The sequence below is a fragment of the Vicugna pacos genome, chromosome 12, assembly GCF_048564905.1.
Source record: "Vicugna pacos chromosome 12, VicPac4, whole genome shotgun sequence".
NCBI lineage: Eukaryota > Metazoa > Chordata > Mammalia > Artiodactyla > Camelidae > Vicugna > Vicugna pacos.
The window spans coordinates 7,154,457-7,181,112 of record NC_132998.1 but is presented as its reverse complement, the minus strand read 5'-3'; the positions used below and the strand labels follow the sequence as shown (position 1 = coordinate 7,181,112).

Sequence of the window (26,656 nt, the reverse complement as noted above, 5' to 3'; positions counted from 1 at the left end):
TGGCCATAGCCCCTATCCTGAGTCTCTGCAGATATTCTGCTTCCAATCCTGCCAGGATACCCACCCACAGGACAATATGAAATATCTTCCTATCTCCACCAGAGGACCCTGGGGGAGTGGGTTGGAGGCTTATCTTGACTTCTGCTCTCTGGCAGGACAGGGGTTAATGGTGAATTGCAACACATCTCTGGGCTGAGTCACCACCTACTGCCACTCCCCCCAATTTCCCTCCCCTGGAGTTTCATAAAGTGGACCAGAGACTGGAGAGTGAAAAGAACTGGAGATAAGAGCCCCTCACCTAGTCCTGCTTCCCCAGGCTCTCAGAAGGCTCAGGGCAGAGGGCACAGACAGCCTCTGGAACTCTTGCCTGGTGGGACCATGAACTGGCAGGGGCTATGGCTGGGCTTTCTATTCCCCATGACAGTCTCAGGCCGGGCCCTGGAGCCTGGAGAGCAGGAGGAAGCAGTGGTGAGTCCCCTGGGAAATATGGACCCAGGCTGGGGGAGGGATGGAGGCACTGCTCCACAGTCCCATCCAAGCTTCCCTTCTGACCTACAACTGTCTGCCTTTCCCTTCCTCCATGATCCACCCTGACCCATCTCCCACTCCTTCCCCTTGTTCCTTCCCTAAGATGCCTCTCCTTTAGTCCTTTCAAGTCTGTCCCCTCCTATCCTATGGGCTGTTATGTCACTTAGAAGCTTTAATAACATCCTTTTTATTCTGCTGATCTCTACCCTCATCATAGGATTACTTATTGCAATATGGGTACCTACAGAAGCCTCTAGAAGGACCTGATGACTTCAGGCCAGAAGATATAATGGAGGCGCTGAGGTGAGAGGTCGTAAGGCACATGGCTTCAGGATCAAGGTCGCAAAGTGTCAAGGTCTTCTTTCTCTCTCCTCATCCCTTCCACTCCCCAGGCCCACATCTGCCTGACCCAGGTCCATGTTGGGGATCTAGGGAATGGGTGGTGGGCTCTGGGGTGAGATGGCGATTCAAAGATGAAGGGCACAGTCACTGGATCTTCTTAGGCCCTAATTACTCTTTTGGAGGCTCCATCTCACATTGTATCCAAAATACTAATATTTGGTCACATCCCACATAAAGGGTAATTTGTATGCAAAACTGAGTTGAGTTGGGATTGAGTTGTTGACAGATGTTGCCTTTTGTGGACATTTATTTCAGCATTTATTTATTTCTATTTTGAAGTCCTCTTTTCGTATTTTGGATCTGATGGGTCAGTTTTCTATCTACTCTCAGGTATATTCACAGTCCCTTGAAAAACCACAGTACCTGCAGGGCCTGATGGATGAAATTGCCCCAGAGCATCCGGGGTGGGGAGAAGGCTGAGGGTGGACAGGCCCTCAGGTGGGAGTTGTGGTAGGAGAGTCTCCAGAGCAGTGGGCAGGACACTTCACCAGAGCAGGAGGTTAGAAATTGCAGTAAGGGAAGAAGGCTACACTGGAGGAGAACTTTACCCAAATAAGAGACTGAGCATGGGTGGTGAATTTGGAGTACTCCCTTTTCTGCAGAACAGAAGAGGAAGTCCCACTTATGAGCACTGGATCCTAAAGTGATCCCATTAGCTACAGAGTTTATGTGTCACCATTCTTAGCCACCACCTTGAGCAACAGGGGGCCAAAGAGCTGTCCCCAGTTCCCAGTCATTCCAGATTCTCCTGCCCTGCTGGACCCATCCCTCTCTCTCTTTTTAAGAGCTTTTCAGGAAGTATCTGAGCTGCCAGTCTCAGGTCAGCTGGATGATGCCACAAGGGCCCGTATGAGGCAGCCACGCTGTGGCCTGGAGGACCCCTTCAACCAGAAGACCCTTAAATACCTGCTGCTGGGTGAGGACTGAGCCTGGGGAAGGAAGGATGAATTGGGGATGGGGCACAGCTTTGGATCACAGGTGGCATTGGGACAGCCTGGACCAGCTCAGTGTTGAATGTTTGATCACATGGTGATTAACTGATCATCATTTGCCTGGAGGGGTTGTCACACAGCTTTGATAAGTGAGTGCCCAGACTCCGGGAAGCTTTCCAGGGTTGGTAGAAGTATCTGTGTTTCTAATCTATTTTCTTGTCCAATAACCAGGCCGCTGGAGAAAGAAGCACCTGACCTTCCGCATCTTGAACCTGCCCTCCATGCTCCCATCCTACACAGCCCGGGCAGCCCTGCTTCGAGCCTTCCAGTACTGGAGCAATGTGGCTCCCTTAACCTTCCGGGAGGTGAAGGCTGGCTGGGCAGACATTCGCCTCTCCTTTCACGGCCGCCAAAGCCCGTACTGCTCCAATACCTTTGACGGACCTGGTAGGCACCAGCTCTTAGCTCCCACCTCACAGACCTCTGTCTCCTTGAGTCAGTGACTCTGGAACCTTAATGTTCAGGCTACCCTCTATGCTCAGCTGCACCCTACACTCTGTAACCAGCTTTTGACATTCCCTTGGGGAGCATCATGTCACCTCCCTGAGGCCTGTCTAAGCCTCTTCTACAAAGCTTATGCCTTCTTTGGTTTAAGTTCCTCTGCTCAAGGCAGACCTCAGAGAGGACTGGGCCAGAGAGAACAGAGTGGCTGGGAGGTAATGGGCCAGCGTGATGGGCATACCTGAGAGAACTGGGTGATGACAGGGGAATCAGAAAGGCGAGAGAGGCATCCCAGAGACTGAATGTACATGGGGAAATTTTAAGGGAATGGAGTAATTGGAGTTTATAATGGGCAGGGGATGTTCCAGCCTAGGAGACTCTGACTACCTTCCTGTCTACCTTTGCTTTTGTCCAGGGAGGGTCCTGGCCCATGCTGACATCCCAGAGCTGGGCAGTGTGCACTTTGATGAAGATGAGCTCTGGACTGAGGGGACCTACCGGGGGGTGAACCTGCGCATCATTGCAGCCCACGAACTGGGCCATGCCCTGGGGCTTGGGCATTCTCGATACACCCAGGCCCTCATGGCCCCTGTCTACGCTGGCTACCGACCCCACTTCAAGCTGCACCCGGATGACGTGGCAGGGATCCAGGCTCTCTATGGTCAGTCCTTTCCCCTAACAATCAAGACCAGCATCTCTTCAGGCTTAAAGAGATAGGTCTAATCTCCAGGGAAGGAAATGGCTTGGCTTCTTTCTCTTCCAGTTGCTCGGTTATTCAGGCTCCTTCACTTTCAGGAGCTGTTTTTCTGATGCTCCCAGGTCTAATCTTCCTTCCAGGCCTCTCTCCCTTCACACTCCTTTTTGAGGATAAAGAATGAGCATTCTAGCAAACATCCTTTTCCCTTTCTAGTGCCTCTCAGAACTAAGACGTGTTTCCTGCTGATATCAATACGATCTTGCCTCCCACCAAGGGAAGCTGTCCAGGATTTCCTCTTCCTCTCTCTATGAGGCCTCTGAACTGAACTGACAGTAGAAGTGTAAGGAAGCCAGAGCTCCGAGTTCTTACCCTGAGCAGCATTATGTTACTCTGCAGGCAAGAAGACCCCAGAGACAGAGAATGAGGAAGAAGAGACAGAGCTCCCTGCTGTCCCTCAAGTGCCCACAGAACCCAGTCCCATGCCAGACCCCTGCAGTGGTGAACTGGATGCCATGATGCTGGGTAAGACCCTTCCCCTCCAGGCTGTATAGGCAGGCAGTAGGGGCAGCCCGCTGACCTTGAGACCTGGACAGATGGGAATGACATGGGACCTTAGCATGAGCAGAGGAGGTTAGACACCAAGCAGGGGTTGGTAGCCATGGAAGGAGGCATGTGACATGGGAAAGGAGGGCTCAGAGCCAAATGGAAGTGGGCCAGGCAGGCATTTACCTTGGCTGCCACCTTATGAGGGCAACTAAAACTAAAACACATCTGGAAAATACAGCAAGATGGAGAAAACAGTCTTAACTGGAATGTCTACTAGAGAGGGAATTATACCTGCATGGACCTACAGCTTGGGAGTCACTTGGAGTAGCTGAGAGCCCCAAGGGGGAGCAGCTATCTGCAGGGCTTTTGTTTTGTTGAGTGGACCAGAGCTGAATTGCTGTGAACAAAGGAGAGGCTGAACACTGGGTCCGCCTTCTCTGACCTTAATCTTCTCCTTAGAGTTGTATGAATTTTTGAGGCATCAGCCTGTGGGAAGAGGGTGAACGATCAGCCTGCCTGAGATACCCATGAGTCTTTATTTGACCCCCGTCTTTTTGACTTGTTGATGCACCTGTGCTCTCAGGTCCCCGCGGGAAGACCTATGCCTTCAAGGGAAACTACGTGTGGACCGTGACAGATTCAGGGCTGGGTCCCTTGTTCCAAGTGTCTGCCCTGTGGGAGGGGCTCCCAGGAAATCTGGATGCTGCTGTGTACTCTCCTCGAACACAATGGATTTACTTCTTTAAGGGTAAGGGGGCTGGTTTACAGTGTGTCAACTGAGGAGGGCCTCCCGTCAGAGAAGCCATAAAAGGGACGGAGAGATGAGAAGTTTCTGAAAGGGTGGAATGGAGGAACCGAAAGCTATCACCTGAGGACAGGGGTGACTTGATCTTTCCTTACACGCTCTCAGGAGACAAGGTGTGGCGCTATGTTAATTTCAAGATGTCTCCTGGCTTCCCCAAGAAACTGAACAGAGTGGAACCCAACCTGGACGCAGCTCTCTATTGGCCTGTCAACCAAAAGGTGTTCCTTTTTAAGGTATAAAATTCAAAGCAAGGGCAAATCCTTTCTTAGGAGGGTGGGCTTCCCTCACACAGAGAAGCAAAGACTTGCTCTTGAAGGGAGTTCTGCAGCTGCAGTGGGCTGAGGGGAGACCTGTGGTTGTCCCTAAAGTCTCTCCTCATCCTTCTCTTCTCCCTGCCCACCCTACACCTAGGGCTCCGAATACTGGCAATGGGACGAGCTGGCCCCAACTGACTTCAGCCGCTACCCTAAACCAACCAAGCTGTTGTTTACAGGAGTGCCAGACCAGCCGTCAGCTGCTATGAGTTGGCGGGATGGCCGTGTCTACTTCTTCAAGGGCAAACAGTACTGGCGCCTCAATCGGCAGCTTCGAGTAGAGAAAGGTTATCCCAGAGACATAGCCCACAACTGGATGCACTGTCATCCCGAGACCCCAGACGCTACCTCATCAGGTGGGGATACCCCCTCCTCAGCCACAAGCACTGATCACTCGTCCACAGGAACAACTTCGGATACCACTTCCTTGGCCATAGATACCACCATGAACACCAACCACTCACCCAGCGATACAATCTTGGACATTTCACCCTCAGCCATGTTCTCTACCATTCGTTCATTCCCTGGTAACGTCACCCTCCCAGAGGCCTAACACCGGAGTCAAATGTCTGCTGCAGCTTGGGCATGAACCAAAGACCTCAGGCCTCTAAATGTCCCTGCTTCAGTCACCACTCCCCTGTACTCTTTCCCTCCTGGGCAGTGACCCCCTAACTCTGGGACAGCCCCCAACTCCATCCATTTCTTCCCCATCCTAGATAGCACTTCCAACTGTGTTATCTACTCTCTGGAGGACATTGGTAGAGGAAAGGAATCCATCAGGCCTTTAGGTGACAAGAGGCAACAGCTGGGAATGCCTGGTTCTGTTCTTCCTAGACAGAGTGCAAGAAAACAACATGGCCAGTAAAATCAGCAAGGGTTTTGGAATCCTTGAGAATCACATTTATTTGCTTATGACTTTGGGCAAGTTAATTAACCTCATTGAGCCTGGGATTCCCCATCTGCAAAATAAGGTTAATACCAACCCCACAGGGTTGTTGTATTAAATGAAATACTCTATGTGAAGTGCCTGGCACATCTGTGCCTAATAAAGGTTAACTTCATCTTCATAAGAGAGGACTGAGCAGCTCTTCCTCTGGCTGTGTGTGTGCAGCCAGAGGTAGTCCTGTCTGATAAGGTACCCTTATAAGATCTTTAAGGGACAGAGGACTTGTCAGTATGGCTAACTCTTTGTTTTGGGGTGCAAAGAAAGAAAAGAACAGCAACAGTAAAGGCCAGACTCCCTGGTTCAGTGTTCAATGCCATTTTATTCACATGCTCCCACATTCTTCCTCCCATCATAACCTTGCTGCCCAAGAGAGGGACATATCTTCCTTCATGCTGTCTGGGGAACCAGGGAACAGACCTTGGGCAGGAGGATCAGAGGAGGGGAGAGAGTTAGAATGGGTTAGTGGCTGGGACAATGTTCTGGTTAAGGAGATTAGCATCACCTATAATGAGAGGCAGAGAAGGCACTTGTCTCCCATGCAGCCCCGCAGACCAGGCTCCTCTGGGCAAAAGGGCAAGACTCTGGCACTTGGGCCAATGCTCTCTCCTTGGAGCAAGAAGCCAGCTTTTGGGGAAGGTGGGTACTGAGCCAGGCACTGCTCTCTGCTCTTCCCCACGTTAAGAAGGAGGGCAAGGGAAGCACCATGGAGGACAGTACCCCCAACTGAGGTAGGAGAAGGGGGCTTGAGCCTATGGGGGTCCAGAGGGACAGGGTAACCAGGAACCCAACTACCCCCTAATGAAGGGTCTGGGGTTGAAGGAATCCCGGAGCGCCTCTGTGCCCTTCTCCCCATTATAAAGCTATGAAGTACTTTAGGAGGCTTCCTGATTTTCTATAGATCCTACAGAAACAAAGCCCCTTGTTTTATTGCTGTGAGGCACTGAGGTGGGTATATAGAAGGCTATTTGGGTAACGGGCCTCCTTGGTCTGGAGACAATTAAGGAGTCAGTTGCTTTAGTGACCAGGGCACCTCTATTATTGGACAGAGGTAGGTACTCATACTTCCATCCCGCTCCCCTCACCACAAGATTCCTCCCTGTCTGTCTCTGAAACATATCCCTACAGGGCTGGTCTGGGTTGGAGCACAGATTCTATCCCCAAGTCCAAGAGGTCGGGAGGTTTGTGTGTCCTCTGGGCTCAGGCCCTGACCACCTACTGTTCCTAGGCCCTTGCTAGGGGTGAGGGCATCACTGGAGGTTTAGGCTCAGGTTCGGACAGAACCAGAAGGTGTGGTGAGGGGTACAGTTGAGCCACAGTCAGAATCCAGGTCCAGGACGGTGTGGGGGGCTGTGGCCTGAATGCCTGGTCCCAGCTGGCGTTCTCGAAGGCTCTGGAGGTAACTCTGGAGGGGCACAGGGCAGAGAGGGCAGAAGAAAGGGCCTGGGTCAGAGCCCCCCTCCCACCCTGGCCATCCCATGTGCCCTCTGCCCCATGCCCCAGAGCACCCCTACACCTCCACTCACTGGAGCCAGACTGTCAGCAGGACTCCGGGTGCTGGAGGGGAGCTGGCGCCGGAAGCTGCCCTCACAGAGCCCAACCCCAGGGGAGGTCCGGTGCCACTTGGCCTCTTGCTGACGGATCCGTAGGAGCTGGAGATGCCTTTGCTGGTGGCTCAAGACCACTGCTTGAGAGGGGCAATATAAATTCAGGGAGGCCTCTTTAGATCCTGAAACCCACCCCCAAATACACTCACACTCTAGGGAAACCCATTCAATCTCCCTGTTTCGTGTCTCTCAAACCTCACCTTCCCCCCAGTTATTCTAAAAGAAGCTTTTCTTTGGAGTCATCCTACTATTTCCTTCTGGATATCCCTGAGATCTTCCTTTCCTTCCATAATGGTCCCCAATAATTCTTCTTTGTACTTCCTCCCACAACAATTTCTCTTGTCATTCTTACCCAGACATTTGGCTCCTCCAACTGTAACTTTCTTTCAAAGCCCTGCCCCATTCATCTTAGATGCCTCTGCCCTCTGCCCTCACATGTATTTTCCCCCTTCCCCTCCTCAAGTCTGGGAACCAGAAACAAGAGAAGGCACAGGTTGGCTGCTTTCGGTACCACGGCACTAACTCACCATTGGCGTGGCCTCCATGTTCCTCATCCATGAGCTTCCACTGGGCCAGGGCCCCAAGGGTCCCCAGGGCTGGCCAGGTCCCCAGCAAGACCCAGCTATACCAGCAGAGAGGAGGCAAGGCTGGAAGTGCCTGCAAGCGTTGGCCCAGCCGACTGCCCAGTGCCAGCCCCTCTAGGAAGTAGTCAGCACAGGCCACCAGCACCGCAGCACCGAGCAGGGCTGTGCCCAGAACTGTGAATGGACGTGGCCACCGAAGCGTGAACAGGGCTCCCAGCAGTGCCAGCCCCACCAGCCCCCCGGCCGGCACCCAGGCTGAAGGTGGCTGGTAGATGGGCTCGGTGCCCAGCAGGACCCCGGCACCCAGGGTTAGGCCTAGCAGGAGACCAGTCAAGAAGAGCCCAACACTGCGAACCAGCATGGTGACCAGGCCGCAGAGGAGTCCGATGCCTAGCGCAATGCCCGCGCTCACCTCCAGGCTCAGCTGTGTCTCCAGTACTCGCTCCTTGTGGCACAGCAGGAAGATCACCAGAGCTCCTGACAGCAGGCCGGAGAGAAACATCACTGCCTTGAAGCAGCGATAGCCTGGGAAGGGAGGCAGGAGGCACTGAGATGCGGAAAGCGGGGTTCTACAGGGATGGCTCTGATGAATTAGAAGGGAGAGGAATGGCTAACCAGAGATGCTGAAGACAGGAACAGCATACTCAAGGACATCAAGGCAAAGGGCAGAAAGGATCATCTTTGGGAGGGCAGGGACTTTTCAGAAACTGTGAGGGGATGGGAGGGCAAATCAGGAAGTAAGATGGATGCACTGAGGGGACTAAGTATAGAAAAAAGGTTTAGTTCTTCCTTCCAGGGATGGTAGACAGGAAGAAATCAGCACAGGCTGATTTAGGTTATTGGGGAAGGGTGGAGACGCCTTAAGCAAGGAGGATAATTTGGGAATGGAGTTTTGAGGTAGGAGGCAAGGGGAGAGCATGTGATAGTTGCCAGGAGTCAGAGCTGGAAGGTGAGTGGGCATGGGGGATGGAAGAGCTGGCAAGAGCGGCATTGGCCACACTGAAGGTAGGCGTCCCCTGAGAGGAGTAGAGGTGGCCCAGGAGCAAAGGAGAAAGTTGGCATCATCCTTGAGGGTGACAGTTTTGGGTAGCTGCCCCCCAGAACCCTGGCCCTGCCCTCACCGAAGCAGCAGTAGATGATTCCAAAGCAGCAGCAAAGAGCACACACCAGGGCAGGTGCCAATTCAGGATTGTCCTGGGGTTCCAAGACACATCTTGGGTCTGGAGGCTCTGGGAGTTGTTGATTAAAGGGCCTGGAGTCAGAGGTCATGGCCAGGGGCAGCAAGGCTTCCTCCATGGCCGAAGAGAAGGTGGTCACAGAGGGGGAGGTCAGTGTCAGCTCCTCTCATCCATCCATGAATGTCTTGAGGGGGTTGGGAAACCTGCAAGGGGGTAAGGGGCAGGAACTCAGGTGCCCATGAATCTTGAGGACTCTGTATCTCTACTTCTTTTGAAGAAAGGCCAATTTCAGGAGGGAGAAATTAAGAGATCACTGAAGAAATCTACTGGGCTGGGTTGAGGGGAGTCAGCTGTCTATTTACCACCCTCTGAAACAAGGACATTAAAGTAGAAATTAAAATTTTATACAAGAAATGAATCTTTGCCCCCTGGCTTTTCAGGGTGGGGCTGGAGGAGTAGGAAGTCCTAGGTTTGTGGAGGGGGAGGCCCAGGGGTGAGACTGGGGGCTAAAGGCCCTGCAGCCTGTTCCAGCCGAAAAGAAAGCTTGCCCCATCTGCAGCCGGGACTCAAAGCTATCCCATTGGACTGGGAAGGGTGGAGTTAATAGAGAGGGAGAAGGAGGAGAAAGAGGAGAGAATGAGTCATGGTGGGGGTCCCCTGACAGCTGCTCCAACCTCAGAGAAGAAGGGAAAAAAATCAGACACCAGAAGAGTTTGGGACAAGGAATTAAGCAGAGACAGTAACCCACACTTTGTCAGGGGTTTGAAGCCTCGGCTTCAAAAGATGGAGTTGTTGGGGAAAGAGCGTCCAGTCACAGTCCAACTCCCACGGTCCCTTATGGACTAAGCAGGCACCTTGCCCACAGACATCTCATCCTGGTAGCCTTTGGCTCCTCCCCTTAGGATACTGATGGGACTGTTCCTACCTCTCCCTTTCCCCTGGGGTGGCAGGGCTGCCATGGGATTTGAACTCAGTTCCTGAAAGGAGAACACCAAGGAGGGGCTGGCATTGGGGCACTATGAGAGTGGGGTAGGGTGGGTGCAGGGACTTCCCTTCAGTGATCTTTCGGACATCAAGGTCTTAATAGGCAGGAGAGTTGGCTTGGGGAATCCCTGGGGTTCTTCTCCTCAATCAGCTTGGAAGTCTAGGGACCCTAAACAAGGAGAGGTTGGGGAGGGGGTGTTAGCTACTCACCACCCTGCCAGGGCTGAGGAGAGGAGGGGGTAGATGTGCTTCCCTAGACCCCCAGCTGCATTCCTGCCCGGAGTCCTAGGCGTCGGGGCGGCTGTCGGGAGAGGGCACCCCCAGGGCCACTCTGTTCGTTGCCCCCTAAACTCTTGCAAGTCGTAGCCCAAGCCCTGTAAGCTAAATGCAACCAGCTTGGTGGGTGGAGGAAGGGGACTGGGTGTGTGTGTGTGGGGGGGGTGACATCACGGAGCGGGCCCCTCCAACTTTTTTCCCTGTGTTTGGGGGGACCCAGTTTGCCTACTGCTCTAGGCTGAGACCACAGATCCCCAACCATAACAGGGAAGGGTCTTGGGGGAACCATAAGAGGTTTGGGAAAAGGTCTCTGACTATTTAGGCGCTGACTCAACAACTCGAAGCTCTCAAAGACCCTACATATCCTACCGTCCCCCCAGCTCCGGCTTGGTTTCTTCCACTTCCCAGAGAATTGGAGTATTGTCTTTAGGAGAACTTGGTGGTCGGGATCGGGGATCGGGGACCTGGGAAGGGGCTCGTACTAGTCTGGGGGCGTCGGCAAGGGGGTTCATGGGTGGAGAAACTTGCGGAGCAAGACGGGGTTTGAAAGGGGGACTAACGAGAGAGGCGTATGCAGAAGAGGGGACCGACAAAGAGGAAACCCAAGCCGGGTCTGCGTGGGGGCGGGGGCGCGTGTCGACGTCGGCCGAACAGCTTGGTATGCAAACGAGATGCAAAGCAGCATGAGATGAGTGCAGGGATTTTTGGTGCTTGGCTCGGGTCCTGAGCCCAGCGGGGCTACGCTTTCAGTCCTCCGGCCCCGCTTCGTGACGCGGCCTGAGAGCTGCACCTAGAGGAGGGGTCCAGGCCGTGAGAGCTACAGTTATACAGGGCAGTTGGCCAGCTGGGTCAGGGGCTGGGAGGCTGAGGGTTGATGGGAAAGAAGGGGCAGAGAAGGAGGGCCAGGCCGTGGGGAGGCCCGGGGCGTCCTCCCCTCCGCTCCACCTCCGCATGATACAAAAGGGCCTCTGTCCTCGTTACAGCCAGCAAGGAAGGGATCAGTCCGGTGGCTTCTCTAAGCTCCCTTGTTTTCTCTGCAAGGGAAACAGACTGGCTTGGTGGCTTTCCTCTATCTCCCGGTCTCGGTAAAGCCCAAGAATATAGCCAGAGGAGCCCTAAGAATCTGCCCCCAGTCTGCAGGCACTGCAGTAGCGTCCATCTGCTTCGCTTCCAGTGGTGCAGCCTTCGGAGACCCCACTCCAGCACGCGGAGGGCGGCAGCAGAGGGCCCTTTAAGGGGCGGGGCCAGTGCTTTCCCAAGGACCACCTCCTCTGATTTGACACACCACTTGCGGCGCTGGCTCGCGCCTCCGCCAACCGCTTTTACTTGTCCTTCCCGTCTCTTCTCTAGTGACCCCGGAAGTGGAAGTGGGCGCAGGTCGGCGGCCGCGGCGGGGACTGAAGGCGGAAGCAGAGTGTGAGGAGGAGGCGGAGCCGGGGGAGCTGCTCTCGTAGCTCCCCCTGGCCCTAGGCCCAGCTGCTCGAGGGGGAGGAGTTACTGCCGCTCTTTGGTACGTTACCTTCGCACCTTCTACCTAGTTCGAAGGTTCCCTGGTTTTTTCTCTTAGGGGCAACCCCTAGCTCCGCCCTCAGATTTTCCTTAAGGGCCGTACGGTCCCCACCCTTTTCTGGCAGCCTGCGACCCCCTTTCCGGTCTTCTTTTCCTTTTTCCCAAGAGTGACCCCGGGACCACACCCTTTGCGGTACCTCCCTTTTTCCTGGATTCAGGATTATAGCTTTTGAGGGCAGGGAGAAAATAAGGGGATTTGGAGGAATGGGGGAGGGATCAGGGTTGTCGTTAATGTAGTGGCTTTATTGCTAGGGTTAATGAATGTCCCAAAAGAACTTGGGAAAACAAGGGAGATTGATTTACTCAATATATCCCCAATTTGATTATTTAACCTCTCTCTTTGTCCTATCCTTGCTCATTCCCACCTTGATACCTTTGTTACAGGCATCAGAACTTACCATAATGGCTGTGACCTAAAGTCCTCAGGAAGCCCCGGGGTCATGGCCCAGAAGCACCCCGGAGAAGGAGGGTTGTGTGGAGCCCACCACAGTGGTGGTGCCTCCCTCAGGACTTTAGGACCCTCTGTGGACCCTGAAATACTTTCATTCTCAGGACTCAGGGACTCAGAGGGGCCTGCTCCTAATGGTACCCGCTGCCTCACAGAGCACTCTAGTCCTAAGTACACACAGCCCCCAAATCCAGCCCACTGGTCGGATCCAAGCCATGGCCTCCCGAGGGGTCCAGGACCCCCAAGGGATGGGGAGGACCCACATCAGTGTGAAGCATCTTCAGAAGAGTCAGGAGTGGACCAGGAACTCTCAAGAGAGAATGAGACTGGGCACCAGGAGGATGGGAACCCGTCTTTTCTTTCCATTCCATCTGCTTGTAACTGCCAGGGAACCCCTGGAATCCCTGAAGGGCCTTACTCTGAGGGAGGAGATAGCTCTTCTAGCAACTTTTGCCACCACTGTACCTCTCCAGCTTTGGGGGAAGATGAAGAGTTGGAAGAGGAATACGATGATGAGGAACCTCTTAAATTCCCCAGTGATTTTTCACGTGTGCCCAGTGGAAAGAAACCTCCACCCCGGAGACAGCGGCACCGAGTTCCAGCCAAGGAGGATACTCGGGAGGGTGGACGCAGGGATCCCAGATCTCCTGGTCGGCATCGGCTGGGTCGGAAACGAAGTCAGGCAGATAAACGCAGAGGCCTGGGATTGTGGGGAGCAGAGGAACTGTGTCAGCTTGGACAGGCAGGCTTCTGGTGGCTGATCGAACTGCTGGTATTAGTGGGGGAGTACGTGGAAACTTGTGGCCATCTCATCTATGCATGCAGGCAGCTGAAAGGCAGTGATCTGGACCTTTTTCGAGCCTGGGTGGGAGTTTGGGCAGGGCGACTTGGGGGCTGGGCCCAGGTGATATTCCAGCTTCTGAGCCAAGGGTCTTGCTATGGGGCAGGGCTGTTCACCCGTTTTCTTAGGCTACTGGGTGCTTTGATGCTTCTGGCCCTGGCCCTTTTGTTGGGCTGTCTACAGTTGGGTTGGCGGTTTCTGGTAGGACTGGGTGACCGTTTAGGCTGGAGGGGTAAAGCCACCTGGCTCTTCTCTTGGCTGGCTTCTCCCACCTGGCAACGGTGCCTGATTCTGCTGAGAGATAGCAGGCCATGGCAGCAGCTGGTAAGAATGGTTCAGTGGGGTTGGCTGGAGTTGCCTTGGGTCAAGCAGAGGACTAAGAGGCAGGGGAGTGCACCGGTAGCTAGTGGGCGCTACTGCCAGCCTGAAGAGGAAGTGGCTCGACTCTTGACCATGGCTGGGGTTTCTGAGGATGAGCTAAACCCTTTCCATGTGTTGGGAGTTGAAGCCACAGCATCAGATGTTGAACTGAAGAAGGCCTATAGGCAGCTGGCAGTGATGGTGAGTACCTGTTCCCTGTTACCTGTTCTTTGTTCCCAAATTTTATTTTCTATTACGGTTTTAGGGAGAGCAGAATAAATGGAAGGCAGAGTAGAAAGTCAATCTGAAGATTAGTATGTTTAATCCTTAGGAAAGAATTAGACTTTTTCCCCTGTACTATGGGATCTGACTTTACCTTCATTTAAAGCTTTTTGTCATGAGATTCTTTCTTTTAAATGAATATATAAATAATTGAGCCTGGGGTATTAGAGTGTTGGACTCACTCACCCTGGAATAACCAGGTGAAATCCTTCTGAGCAGGGTGGAGGCCTAGTCAGGAAGCCTGTCAGTTTCTCTCCCCTGAACAAATGAGGGTTTTTAAAATACAGGGAAATCTATGTGGCCCAGTAAGGGAAATGTGGACTAGTTGGGGAAGGTTCAGGGAATACATGTGAGTAATTATTCCAGGGCCAGGTGAAAGAAAACAAGCTTTTTCAAAACTAGCAACCCAACTTTTCCCTAAGTGGGAAAGGGAAGAAGAATGGGACATAAATCATATAGAGGCATGTGCATATATATGTCATATATGAAAATATGGTTGCTTCAATTGTGACTTACCATATGCTTGACAGAAATGGTTTAATATAAGCATGAGATCAAATTGTTTTTAGAAGTAGATATTAGGTTGCTGTTTTTAGATGTGATTGTTACTGATATTTCCATACAAGTAAAACTGTATTACGAATATAAGTAATGTGTGTAAATTGCATTGGAGGCCTATTTGAGCGTATGGAACTTGACTGGTAAAATATTACAGTGTGCAAATTACTTCAAGAGTTGCATGACACCAAAGAGGAATGGGCAATCAAAGTTTCCATTAACCATTCAAGGCACAATAAAGTAACTTACCAGAGGACTAAATTAGTTAAATAAGAAATGTATGCCCCTTAGTGGATAGCCAGGGATATTCTGAGTGGGGAACAATGCTTACACTCAGATTGTTACTAACGGTAGAACTCTTTTTCTCAAATTCGTGTCTTGTAGCAGATGTCTTCTCTTGGGAAATACCGTTCAAAAATTCTCATTTTCAACTTACTTTCTTGGAGTAGAGATAGTTGTTCCCTGATCCTCAGTAGACCTGCCCCACACCTCAAAGTTCTCCCCCTTTTCTGGGCCAGAGTTACTGTGGGCTTCTTTCATACCTCTCACTGCCCTTGTTAGGCCCTAAAGTACCATGACCCACATTCTATGAGCTTGGGAATTTGAGAGATTTAACAGCATTCTGTTTATTTGGCATCAATCAAGAGACCAGCTTTCTCTCTAGTTGGTGAATGAGAATGGGAACAATCAGGAAGCTGTAGGAAGTGAGGATTTACTTGTCTTGGAGAAAAGGCTGAAAAGTGGATAAAAAGCCTGTGAGGATCATGGTATGTTACCGCATTTCTGGGACAGAAAGGCAAACTACTGTAGGAGGTTTTGAGTAGATCAGAGAATTCCCTAGTTAGAAAACAATGAGTCTGAGGATGTAGTATTGGTGGAACTCTATGACTGACAATAAAGTTAAAATGTGAAGGTTTAGTATGTGTGTGCCAGGTAGGGTGACCAACCATCCCTGTTTGCCTGGGGTTGAAAGGTTTCCCGAGGCATGAACTTCCAGTGCTAAAACTGGGACAGTCCCAGGCACACTGGGATCACCACAGCACTTGATTCTGTGACATATGCTTCACGTGTATTCTCATTTAATACTCCCAACAATCCATGAGAGAGAAAATATTCTAGGTCATATAGCCCATAAGCGACAGAGCTGGGCCTCAAACCCAGATCTGTCTGCAGAGCTGAAGCAATTAACCATTAAGCTGTACTGACTCTCCAAAAGGGTGGTGAAAGAGAGCCCTTTGATATGAGGTTATTTTGACTCAAGACGGGGAGAGGGTTGCAATGGATTTGTAATGAAATCTTTGTGTCGGTAGGTTCATCCTGACAAAAATCATCACCCCCGGGCTGAGGAGGCCTTCAAGGTTTTGCGGGCAGCTTGGGACATTGTCAGCAACCCTGAAAGACGGAAGGAATATGAGATGTAAGTTGGGGCTAGGAAATTGTCAGGTTGGGTAAATGAACAATCTTCAATAACAGAGATCCCTAGACTTGTGGATGGAGGCTCTCCGAGGCAGAGAGAACTGAGGTGGCTTGTGTTTCTAGCTGGCCAGGGGCCTTTGTCCCTCACTCGATACCCTGACTTACAAAGCCTTTCTTCTCTTAGGAAACGAATGGCAGAGAATGAGCTGAGCCGGTCAGTGAATGAGTTTCTGTCCAAGCTGCAGGATGACCTCAAAGAGGCAATGAATACTATGATGTGCAGCCGATGCCAGGGAAAGCATAGGTATGAAATAGGACAGGAATGGGACAGCCACAGCTTAGGAACTGGGTAGCCAAAAACCTTCCTTGTGAGTATTATTGGTAGTTATGTGATACAGATGGTAAAAAGAGTAAAAGGACCCTGAGGTTTTTACTTTTGCCATATTGTCAAGAGATTGAGAATTGGAATTAGCAAGAAGAAAAGATAACATTTCTAGCTGTAAGGTAGAAGGTTGAGGGCAGGGTGTATGTGGGCATATGTAACAACTGATCATTGTTACATATGGAGATCATTTTAGCTGTTGCAGCCATATTTGTCAGTAAGGATGAGACTACAGCAGTGCCCTAAGAAGGCTTCACGAATTATTAAGGAACTGTCCTTATGTTTGGTTTTAGGAGGTTTGAAATGGACCGGGAACCTAAGAATGCCAGATACTGTGCTGAGTGTAATAGGCTGCATCCTGCTGAGGAAGGAGACTTCTGGGCAGAGTCAAGCATGTTGGGCCTCAAGATCACCTACTTTGCGCTGATGGATGGAAAGGTGTATGACATCACAGGTATACTTCTGCCCTCTAGAAGTCTGGGCTCATACATCCTCAAAACTGTGATATTTTGGCTAATTATCTCTCATGCTTGCAGAGTGGGCTGGATGCCAGCGTGTGGGAATCTCCCCAGATACCCACAGAGTCCCCTATCACATCTCATTTGGTTCGCGGATGCCAGGCACCAGTGGGCGGCAGAGGTAGGTGGTATTTCTCTCAATAATCTATCCATTCTTCTCATTCTGAATATGGTTTCAAATGACATGCTGTTTAGGACATGTAGTCGTGTCACCTTTAAGAAGTTCGGGGACTGACTCAGAATTATCTTTAATGTACGTATAAATAGGTAACATGGGTAACCATTTGACTGCAGTATCTCTTGCCTCATCATGCCTTCTGTTTTCCTCTCAGAGCTACCCCAGATGCCCCTCCTGCTGACCTTCAGGATTTCTTGAGCCGGATTTTTCAAGTACCCCCAGGCCAGATGTCCAATGGGAACTTCTTTGCAGCTCCTCAGCCTGGTCCTGGGGCCACTGCAGCCTCCAAGCCCAATAGCACAGTACCCAAGGGAGAAGCCAAACCCAAGCGGCGGAAGAAAGTGAGGAGGCCCTTCCAACGTTGACCCCCCCCCTTCTCTTTCCTCAAATCAATGTCAGGGAGTCAAAAGGGCTGTGTATAGCACCTGATGGAGTTTGATTTGTTTATTTTTAAATATTTTAAAAAGGGAAGATTTTAAGCTCAAATCGTTCACTCAATATTTGTAGGAAGCCCTGGAACCACTCTCCCTCCTCCATCAGCACCCAGGAACTGAATCTTGTCTTCTGACAATACCAAAGAAATTGAGGGTGGCTAGAGCAAAGAACCTAAGGGCCTGGATCTGGACTGGACAATATCTCCCACAGTAGTGTGGGAACTGGGTATTTCCCTGAGGTCTGTATGCCTTTGTTTTGTCCTTTGCTTCTATGGCAGATGACACTTTCTCCCCTTTTTAAACTACAAGTCTTATCTTTTTTCTTGACCCATTTGAGGAGGGAGCCCCCCTCCCTTGCCCCAATATACTAGTAAAAAAGAACAAGAAAGCATGTAAGCCTCATTATAGGACATACAGAGTTCAGAGTGGCAACTCTCACCTTGTGGGTAAGCATCCAACTTCATGCTTGTTGCAGGGATGGCCAAAACTAGTAACTTTTAAAAAGCAGATTCATGCCCTCTGCCCTTGGGTGATGGGGAAGGATAAAGAGGTTCCCGGCAGCCCCCATATGATCCAAGGGTTTGTATTTTTTTAAGTTTGTTCATATTTGTATGTACATATCTATTTAAAGCCAGGGGATTATCTTTCTATAAATATGTAACTGGCAACCTGTATCTGCCCTCTCTTCTTTGCCCATATAGCTGGAGCCCTTTTTTTCATTTGAGAATCTTTTCCCTACTGTTAGCTGAGAGTGAAGGGCACCTCCTACTGGACCAAGGGACAGGGGATTAAAAAAAATACCTTAGAGAATTTTATACTTCTCTAAGTAAGTCACTGTTGCATCTTTCTTCCCCAGCCTTATGAAGACATCTCCTTACCCCTCCTGCTGATCAGATTGTAGCCATATCTGAAAAAAGTGTATCTTTATTATAAGGAAAATACACAACAAAACAGAGCTGGAAGGCAGTGGGAATGGATAATATGGAAAAACTTATAATCAACCAAAAAGCTGCCCAAACATGGCTTCCTGCTGTGGAGAAGAGTGATTTGGCCCTTACCTCACCTGTCTTTCATGATTCAAAGAAACCTGCTCCTAGCAGGGCTGAGCCAAGGGCACCCATTTTCCAGTGAAATTTTGGGAATGTTTGCAGTTCCAGTGCGAGTTTGGGAAAGGCTGTCTAGTTCTCAGGCTTTCAAGATAAAGAAGACAGTATGATGGAAGGAGAGGGATGTTATAGCCCTTGTTCCAGTGTTGTCCCTGGCTCCATCCCTCAGTATTTGTTGATGCCAAAGAGCCGAACCCCATGGAATTGCGGCAACTTAGGCAGCAGTACGCTGAGCAATGAGGCTGTGTTGATGAGGAAGTGAGCAGCATCATACTTGGTGTAGAAGCTGGCCAGGAGGTAGCTGGGGAAGAGAAGAAATAGGTTGAATCAAGTTGGCCTTCCGTATCAGGCCTTTCCAGTGACGTCCTCTTCTATTTTAAATGACCGGTTTTACTGTAATCCTAGGATATCTGAAAATATTCCAGCTATATTAACTATTTACTTTGGTGTTGGGCAGATCATCAGATAGCACCTTTAACTGGAGATTTATAAATTAGTGTTTTTTTTTTATTGTTAATGACACAGCAAATGACAGCTGAAGCAATTTCAGCCTGTATGACTGTTAGATTCCTTTTTGCTTCCATTTCTCAGTCAGTTTTCACAGTTTTACGTCAGTTCTGCTTTTATTTATTCACTTCTTTTGGAAGTGTACAACAATTTGTTTTATTATATGTTTTATCTTTTCTCAGTCCCTTCTCCATTCCCCTACCACCAAGGAGGCAGCAAGTAATGCTTGATTACTGTCTTCTATTTTTTACTGTTCTCCCTAGATTTAGACCCTAGGATACTATACTGTCTTCACAGGGTCTAAGTGAGTAGTAGTCTGCTTTTTTAAAGCTTCCCTGTGGGCCTTTGTACCTGGCTCTTGAAGCATCTCCCATATCTCCCCCTGGACTCACAGTACAATAGGAGAGATGCTGAGGAATTTGCGGGAAGAGGTAAATTGGAGCCCGTAGTCCATCTGTTCCCAATGTGTCAGTAGCCGAGCCTTTCCTTGGTCAGGGGTCTCAAAGGGTGTTCCTTTTACCGTATGTAGAAAGACATACATAGCCTGGGAGGAGGGGAGGGGGCAGTGTGAGGAGGGCAGAAAGAAGTCCTTCAGCCCAAGAAGTATGCTTAGATCCCAGAAGGAAGAGCGAAATCCCCAAATAATTGGTGGTTTTATTTTGTTTTTGGTTGGTTAAGGCCTGGGGTGGGTAAGGGCATGGGTTAGTGCTCACCAAGTTATGGATGACGTTGGTCAAGGTCCAGACAACAGGAATGCTGAAGAAGGGGATGCTGAGTAGAACCACATGCAGCAGTCCTACCAAGATGATGTAGGCCAGCCAGATGCCCCGGCTATTCAGCACTCGAGTGTTGGGGTTTACTTCGCTGTGTGCCACCCCCACATTCATCCTACCACAGTGGGGGATCAGGCAGGAATCCAACTTAATTTCCTCTCAACCCCTCTTTGAGTCTGTTCCTCCAAGTTGTCTCCTGAATAGCCAAAATCCCCTGAACTCTATTGGGAAGGAAAGAACTTCCCCAAAATGCACAAAAGAAAAACTGCAGACTTGAGGGAGAAAACTAGAAGGCAATCTTTCTTCTGATTCTTACACTTAACTGTAACTTGAAGGCTTAAGCCTAGTACTTGCTTAAAGGAGCAATGGAAACAAATGCCTCACTTTACTTTCCTGAAGAAGTTAATAAAGAACCTTGAAGACGTTAACGTACACCCAGAATTTCAGAAGAGGAACATGGGAAACAAGGAACCACTAAGGAGGGATATGGGGTAGAACTACCTTTTCTCATCTAATCCCCACCTTTTCCTCTGGGGTTCGCCCGTCCTGTCATCTCCTTGGCATGTAAACAGGCAGTGTCTTTCTCTCAAGCGTGAGGCGCTGCAAGAATGCACCTAGGGCTTTTGGATTTAACTAGGAAAGGACCTGAGCTACGCGTCTCGAGAGATGAAGTCCTACTCCCGACTCCAGGGGCGGCTCTGATAGTCTGAACTTGGCCCTTTAAAATCGTGTTAGCCCAGAAGTTGATGCCCAGTTAGGAAGCAGCTCTTGCCCGCCCTCTACCTAAAATTCCCTAAACACTGGTATTGAGCCCGCCCCTTGCTCCTCCCAGCTCCCCTCTCTCCTTCATCGGCTCCCCTCAGGGCTCTCTTCAGCTCTCCTCTCTCGGTCTTTAGCTCGCCGCTGCTCCACCCACGCCCCACTTTCGCCTCCCACCTTTTTTCTTTGGCACCCCTTTTCAGTTTCCTGGTACCCCTACCTGCCAACTTCGGAAGCCCGTCCGACTCGGGGCGCGGCGCTGCTTCTACACCTGCGGTCTCCAGGAAGCAGCCGCCCCGGCCCATCTGCGCGCAGCCTACTGGTGGAGCAGAGTCAGGGCTGCCACCACCCATTGGCTACCTGTCTCCAATCGGACGCACAATTGGTCACCATTTCCGTCGATCGGAAGGTCCCGAACCCGCCCTTCTCCTAGTCCCACCTTTCGAGAGAGGTGGGGAAAGCATCTAACTGGAGAGAGGGCGACGCCAGCTATCGACTAATGAGAAGAGTTGATGGTAGGAGGCGGGAGTAAGGGCGGCAGCGATTGGCGGGCTGTGGCTGTCGGCGCCGAGGCGGGAGCTCCCGGAGACGGAGGCAGCGGGTGGGGGCCTGGCCGAGTGGAGGGGTAACAAGATGGCGGCCGAGACGGTGGAGCTCCATAAGCTGAAGGTACCGTGATGGGGGAAGGGCCGGAGCGGACTTCTCCGGAGACTGAATTCTGCCGAGTGGCTTGCGCCTTTTCCTGCGTGTTCTCCTTGAGGGCTCTTCCACTTCGTTTTCCGGCTACTACCGTAGTTCTTTTCTTTTGTGCCTCCCTTCCTCCCCATTACGCCTTCCCTAATTTTCTATTTCTTCTCCCAGTTTTACTGTATCTTTACTTATTATTTTGGCCCCTTCCTCCACCTTTGTTGTCCGTCACTTCCCCGCCGGGTTGTGTAAGTGCCTTCAACCTGTTCCACTCCCTTTTCGTTTCTCGTCAGACTGCATTACGTCAGTTGTCTCCTCCTCTTGGCCCGTGCGGGACCCGGGACCCCCTTTTCTCCCTTGGGTTGATGCTTTTTTTGTCTCTTGTCCAAAACTGAGCTTCCCGTTAGCAGATTATGGCACCTTCGTGTTTTTCTGCCCATCCAGGTCTCAAACTTGATACAGAAAATGCTTCCACTCCCCGTTTTTAGGTGGGGTGATGCCCCCGGGGCGAATTTTGAAACCCGAGGAGAGGCCTCCGAAGATAGGCCTCTGTGTAGAGGCCTGGGCTTTAGAGACCTTAAGAATTAGTAAAGGCACAGATACCCTAGATTGAAAAGTTTTTCGAGTTCTCTCACGCGGTTCTTTGCCCGCCAGCCTTGCCCCCACCACCAGGGAGCAACTTGCTCAGAGCTGTGATAGTTTGGAAAAACATTTCCAAGATTAGGGTTATCTCTGTCCCATTTCATATCGCGGATGGACCCTGCATCTCTTGGTGTCACCACTGGGTGACACTCAACCACAAAAGCGGTTTGGAGTTGTGTCTTGGAAATCTTGGTAGCTTTTTTAAATTTAGATTATTGTTTTCCTGGAAGAAAAGAGTAGTTTCTTTTAGGGTGAATTAATAAAATATCTCTATTAGATGTCCATTCGTGGTTTCACAAGTAGTTTTCCCATCACATGTTTTGGTCACGCCCTGGGAGCCTTTGACAAACCAAGGTGGTGTAGCCCAAGCTGAAAACTTACCCTTTAAAGCTTGATGAGCCTTTAAAAAAAAAAAAGAGCATAAGGAGATTAAGGCTAGGGAGAGGTCCTTTTAGTCACTTACTAGTTGACACCAATTAGCCTTTCTGTGAAAGCTGATAGATTTCTTACTCTTGTATTCTAAACTGGCCTAGTGGATTTTTGTGTTATCCTGGAGTTACTGTTAACTTGGTGGTCCTGAAAGGTGTAGATTGTATCAGTGCTCTCCAAGTAGGATGGCAAGTAAAAAAAGTTGAGCAAACACCTCCATTATGTGTATACTTACTTATATAAATTATGTACTGTCTTGTTATGTATGTTATAAAATATACACAGAAAAGGAACTTTTGAATGAATGAGATAAAAAGGAAATGTGAATTTCTAATTTTTCTTCCTAGTAGTTCCGTTTTTGAAACCCCTAGAGTAAGTACTAGCCTAGTGACTTGTCTTTATGGATTTTGTTGGTTTATGGAGTTCCACCTTCCATAAAAATGTGTATTTGTCAGGTCTATATTAAATTTCGTTTTGATTGGGAAATGTCCTCTGACCTGATTTCAGGTGTTATAGTCTAAGAGAACATGAGACAGTCCTGACAGCCTAAAAGGGATTCACTCTTTTAATCATATTTGCTTGTTTTTGCTTTTTCTCTAGAGCACTTCTTAACCTTTTGGAGGTCACAGATATCTTTGAACTCTGATGAAAGGTATGGACCCTCTCCCCAGAAAAAGGCATGTACATACACTTTGCATGCGATTTAAGGGGCTTTATAAAACTACCTTGTAGCCCTGAGGAGTCCATGGACCTCTGGTTAAGAACCCATGCCTTTAATTCTGACTTCCAGGATGGTTAATGTTTGGTTCCACTGTTGAACTTGGTGGAGTGATCCTGACTTTTGGGTTGACCTAGTGTTTGTCTCTTTAAAAAAAAAACAACAAAAACACAACTTTCTATTTTTCTAAAGAGAATTTGAGGACTTTAGTATAGGATCTCAGAGGAAAGGTACAAAGTTTGAAGTGGGAAGGAAACATAATACCTGTCAATTGATACGTAAGTCCACATCAACTGTAAATTTCTGAAGATTCTGTAGAAATGCAGTCATTCGAACACAGTTGGAAAGAGAGACTGAATTGTGGGTAAAAATGCTCTGAACTGTAATAGTAACAGATTTCCAATCCAGGATGAAAAAAGGGACTACAGAGAAGAGGAGAACAAGAAGGGTATATTAGTGTCAAGAGTGTTGAGAACAGTGAGACATTTGTGATACTGAAGCGTAAAGTGCATATATGTTTGTAGTTGAAGATAGTTTGGAAAGTAAAGTAGGTGAACTGTGTCACTGGAGGTAGATTGGATTGATACTGAAAAGGACCTTTTAAGTTGTGTACAGTGTTTGGTTTTTGTCATGTAGGCAGAAAGTGGAGAGCCTTTGGGATTTTGAAAGGAGGAGCTGATGTTATCAGTTTGTGTTCTTTTAGCATTAAGAAGGATGGGGTCTGGAGAGGAAGATATTTCATCAGTTAGATTTTTATTATAGAAGTCACTCCCCTGCTTAAAACGTTTTAATTATATCTCTGCCAATCTCTCCAGCTTAGTTTCTCACATTCCAAGCAAAGTGGCTTTATTTCATTTCTCAGAATGGCTGTGTTCATTAATTGCTGACATTTACATAATATTTACTATGTGGCAAACGCTGGTCAAAGCTGTTTTTACATGTTAACTGGTTTAATTCTCAAAGTAATCCTATAAGGTGAATGCCTGTATTGTTCCCATTTCAAAAAATGGAAGCTCAGAGACGTTGGATAACTTGCCATAGGTCACACAGCTAATAAATGGTAGCTCACATCGAGGCAATCTGTTTCCAGAATTCATGTTTTTAATCACCGTGCATGACTGCCTCTCCTTAGCTTAGTACCCAGAACCTTTACATATGCTTTTGGACTCAGTGCTCTTGCTACTCCCATCCCCCATACCTTTGTTGAAATAACTGTTAGTTGTCCTTCAGATATCAGTCAAACATCATTTATCCAAGGAACCCTTAGGTAGGATGGGTTCCATCCATCCACACACAAGGTCAGGCCACCTTTTAAATGCTTTTATACTATAGTTCTTTTTTTTATCGGTTAAACATTGTATGATCATTGATTGTCTTGTTTCCTACTAGATTGTAAGCTCCATGTGGGCAGGAACTTTCTGTTTTGTTTATGATCATTTTCTTGTATCTAAGATAATGCTTGACACACAGTGGGTACTCAGTAACTATTTGTCAAGTGAATAAACATAGTAAGACCTGGAAAAGGTAGTGGCTTTTAGAATAGGAATGAATTTGAAAGAAATTTGGGATATAGAATTATAAGTACTTACAGATTAGCTAGATGTGGGAGGAATGAAACATGACTCCAAATAGTGATACTTTTAGTCTAGGTTGGGAGAAGAAGCCAGTTTTGTGCAGGAGAAGAAAAGTTCAGTTTGGGGTTTAAGTGTCTTTGAGACAGGACCTTGGAGATATTTAGTAGTCATTTGGAAATGTGGGGTCTCCTGCTCAAGAGCTGAGAGCTGATCAAAGTTTAAAATATTTGTGGATTGCTTACCATGTGCCAGCTACCATTGGTACTGGGGATACAGCAATGAACATAGCAGGCAAAAATCTTGCTGTCATGGAGGTTATATTTTACTGGGGGAAGGGACAATAAATAAGTGAAGTTTATTGATGTATGTCAAATAATGATAAGGTTTGTAAAGAAAAATAAGAACAAGGAGTACAGTGGTAAGAAGGTATTTGAAATAGGATGTAGGGGAAGGGCTCATTGAGAAGGTGATGTTTAAGCAAAGACTTGAAGGAGGTAGAAGAGTGAGCCTTGTGCAAAGTATTAATAAGAGAACCTTAGAGGTGCTCATTAGGACTCTGGCTTTTTACCCTTAATGAGATAGGAAACCCATGGAGGATTTCTGACTAGAAGAATGACATATTCTGACTTAAATTGTCGGAATCACTCTGACTACCTTGCTGAGAATAAACTGTAATGAGGCTCAAAGGCTGAAGAGTTTTTACGATAGTATGTGTGAAAGACAAAAAGGGGTTAGATTCTGGATATATTTTGAAGGTAGAGCCAACAGGATTTGCCAATAATTGGATTCCAGGAAGTGAAAAAGCCTTTGGTATAAGTGGAAGAATAAAAAGGCCAAAGAAGGAATCTCAGTGAATATCAGTATTTACAGGGTTGGGTGGAAGAAGAGCTAGCAAGGAGGCTGAGGAGGAAAGGTAAGAGGAAAATGGTAAGAGAGACAGAGTGTGCATGAGAGCAGTGCCGCATTTTGGTTGGTAAGACTGGGCTTGAATTGGAGAGACCTGAGCTGGCGTATTGGCTCTGCTGTTTTCTGGCTGGGTGATTTTTAAGCAAATTACTGAGTTTCTTTAAGCCTCATTTTCTTGTTTTATGAAATGGGCTCATAGTACCAACCACATGATGTTGTAAAGATTAAATGAGGAACATACATTAAAAGTACTTAGCCCTTTTCCTGGCACGTATTGGTACTTGAAATTTTAGTTTCTATCATATGAAATGTTATAAATGATGTAAAATGTCTCTGTCCTGAAATGTTTACAAACCAGGTTGAGAGATAACAGATGAAAAAGATTTGAATCAAAAATCAAGATTAGATAAATTGGTGGGGGTTTGAGATTTGCAGATACTAACTAATATATATAAAATAGATAAACAACAAGTTCATACTGTATAGCACAGGGAACTGTATTCAATATCTTGTAACTTATGGTGAAGAGAATATGAAAATGAATATATGTATGTTCATGTATAACTGAAACATTATGCTGTATACCAGAACTCACACAACATTATAAACTGACTATACTTCAATAAAAAAAATATATATATATACCAAAAAAAAAATCAAGATTAGTAGAAATCACAGGGCTATGAATGAGTAATGTCAAATGTATTTTGTAGTCAGTTGATTGGTCCTTTCTCTGTTGGTTGGCTAGGTAGAATGAAAGGTACCTTGTTAATACTGAAAAATAATATTTTTAGATTGATACTAAAAATTTAACTTTTGAATAGGTAATTCATGCACAAGTTCACAATTCTGAAGGTAATAAGAGTATATAGTAAAAAATTTCCCTCCTATACTTGTCCTCAACAAACTCCTTAAACTAGTGTTAATTTAGCTCTTTCCTCGTCCAGGCATCTTATGTATACACATTATATGGGGGGGTGCATATTATTTTTCACATTAATGTTAGTATCCTGTATACAGTGTTCTATAGCTTGGTTTTTAAAAATAGCCTTACTGAGGTACAATTTCACATACTGTGCAATTCATTCAGTATACCTTGCTTTTAAAATATGTTCTTTTAAAATATTTTGAAGTCAAATGCATATAAAAATGGGTAGGATTTGATATTATAAGTTCTTATTTGAGACTTTAAAAGGATTTTGTCCTACTATTAACGTAATTGTGTCAAAATGTGTAAAACGACTTCATCTTTAGCTATTTTGTTTTTACTCA

General features: G+C 48.2%; 5 protein-coding genes across 8 annotated transcripts in view; 3 read left to right on the top strand and 2 right to left on the bottom strand.

Moving 5' to 3' along the window:
• The first annotated feature begins 256 nt into the window (after positions 1–256).
• Positions 257–5,784, top strand: LOC102538054 (matrix metalloproteinase-19). The gene is made up of 9 exons (XM_015251431.3): positions 257–468; positions 746–831; positions 1,716–1,846; positions 2,094–2,309; positions 2,779–3,024; positions 3,457–3,582; positions 4,190–4,354; positions 4,517–4,644; positions 4,823–5,784. Exons 1-9 carry the CDS (start codon positions 379–381, stop codon positions 5,276–5,278), a joined length of 1,644 nt encoding a protein of 547 aa, XP_015106917.1. The 5' UTR covers positions 257–378; the 3' UTR covers positions 5,279–5,784.
• A 186-nt stretch (positions 5,785–5,970) lies between these two features.
• Positions 5,971–11,606, bottom strand: LOC140700055 (transmembrane protein 198-like). Of its 3 annotated transcripts, none has more exons than XM_072972592.1 (5): positions 10,232–11,606; positions 8,981–9,240; positions 7,803–8,384; positions 7,195–7,355; positions 5,971–7,073 (listed from the first exon to the last, which is right to left on the bottom strand). In XM_072972592.1, exons 2-5 carry the CDS (start codon positions 9,153–9,155, stop codon positions 6,936–6,938), a joined length of 1,056 nt encoding a protein of 351 aa, XP_072828693.1. In that variant the 5' UTR covers positions 9,156–9,240; positions 10,232–11,606; the 3' UTR covers positions 5,971–6,935. The 3 variants fall into 3 exon arrangements, with proteins under 3 accessions (XP_072828693.1, XP_072828694.1, XP_072828695.1); XM_072972593.1 differs by having other exon boundaries at positions 7,195–7,352; XM_072972594.1 differs by lacking the exon at positions 8,981–9,240.
• LOC140700053 (dnaJ homolog subfamily C member 14) lies at positions 10,819–17,957 on the top strand. Its single transcript, XM_072972590.1, has 8 exons — positions 10,819–10,955; positions 11,648–11,807; positions 12,251–13,716; positions 15,666–15,772; positions 15,956–16,075; positions 16,447–16,607; positions 16,690–16,792; positions 17,004–17,957. Exons 3-8 carry the CDS (start codon positions 12,307–12,309, stop codon positions 17,212–17,214), a joined length of 2,112 nt encoding a protein of 703 aa, XP_072828691.1. The 5' UTR covers positions 10,819–10,955; positions 11,648–11,807; positions 12,251–12,306; the 3' UTR covers positions 17,215–17,957.
• Positions 17,958–18,191: 234 nt separating this feature from the next.
• On the bottom strand, positions 18,192–20,798 carry LOC140700057 (ORM1-like protein 2). The gene is made up of 4 exons (XM_072972596.1): positions 20,649–20,798; positions 19,610–19,784; positions 19,289–19,440; positions 18,192–18,690 (listed from the first exon to the last, which is right to left on the bottom strand). The coding sequence occupies exons 2-4, from the start codon at positions 19,781–19,783 to the stop codon at positions 18,555–18,557; spliced, it is 462 nt and encodes a 153-aa protein (XP_072828697.1). The 5' UTR covers position 19,784; positions 20,649–20,798; the 3' UTR covers positions 18,192–18,554.
• Positions 20,799–20,944: 146 nt separating this feature from the next.
• The window catches only part of LOC140700056 (SAP domain-containing ribonucleoprotein), a 46,579-nt gene continuing 40,867 nt past the window's right edge, over positions 20,945–26,656 (top strand). For both annotated transcript variants that reach the window (XR_012078271.1, XM_072972595.1), the window contains exon 1: positions 20,945–21,097. Coding sequence is in view for 1 of the 2 variants with exons in the window: in XM_072972595.1 (XP_072828696.1) it covers positions 21,062–21,097 (36 nt within the window). In the remaining variant the exon portion in view is untranslated. The remainder of the gene's footprint in view (positions 21,098–26,656) is intronic.

Excerpts from the sequence above, each read along its gene's own strand:
- LOC102538054 (XM_015251431.3), top strand. The coding sequence starts at position 379 with ATGAACTGGCAGGGGCTATGGCTGGGCTTTCTATTCCCCATGACAGTC. Across the intron at positions 832-1,715 it reads GATATAATGGAGGCGCTGAG|AGCTTTTCAGGAAGTATCTG; the intron begins GTGAGAGGTCGT and ends TCTCTTTTTAAG. Across the intron at positions 4,645-4,822 it reads AAAAGGTGTTCCTTTTTAAG|GGCTCCGAATACTGGCAATG; the intron begins GTATAAAATTCA and ends CCCTACACCTAG.
- LOC140700057 (XM_072972596.1), bottom strand. The coding sequence starts at position 19,783 with ATGAATGTGGGGGTGGCACACAGCGAAGTAAACCCCAACACTCGAGTG. Across the intron at positions 19,441-19,609 it reads CCAACGTCATCCATAACTTG|GCTATGTATGTCTTTCTACA; the intron begins GTGAGCACTAAC and ends CCCTCCTCCCAG. Across the intron at positions 18,691-19,288 it reads AGCATCTCTCCTATTGTACT|CTACCTCCTGGCCAGCTTCT; the intron begins GTGAGTCCAGGG and ends TCTCTTCCCCAG.
- LOC140700053 (XM_072972590.1), top strand. The coding sequence starts at position 12,307 with ATGGCCCAGAAGCACCCCGGAGAAGGAGGGTTGTGTGGAGCCCACCAC. Across the intron at positions 13,717-15,665 it reads ATAGGCAGCTGGCAGTGATG|GTTCATCCTGACAAAAATCA; the intron begins GTGAGTACCTGT and ends TTGTGTCGGTAG. Across the intron at positions 15,773-15,955 it reads AGACGGAAGGAATATGAGAT|GAAACGAATGGCAGAGAATG; the intron begins GTAAGTTGGGGC and ends TTCTTCTCTTAG.
- LOC140700055 (XM_072972592.1), bottom strand. The coding sequence starts at position 9,155 with ATGGAGGAAGCCTTGCTGCCCCTGGCCATGACCTCTGACTCCAGGCCC. Across the intron at positions 7,356-7,802 it reads ACATGGAGGCCACGCCAATG|CAGTGGTCTTGAGCCACCAG; the intron begins GTGAGTTAGTGC and ends GCCCCTCTCAAG. Across the intron at positions 7,074-7,194 it reads CTGCTGACAGTCTGGCTCCA|AGTTACCTCCAGAGCCTTCG; the intron begins GTGAGTGGAGGT and ends GTGCCCCTCCAG.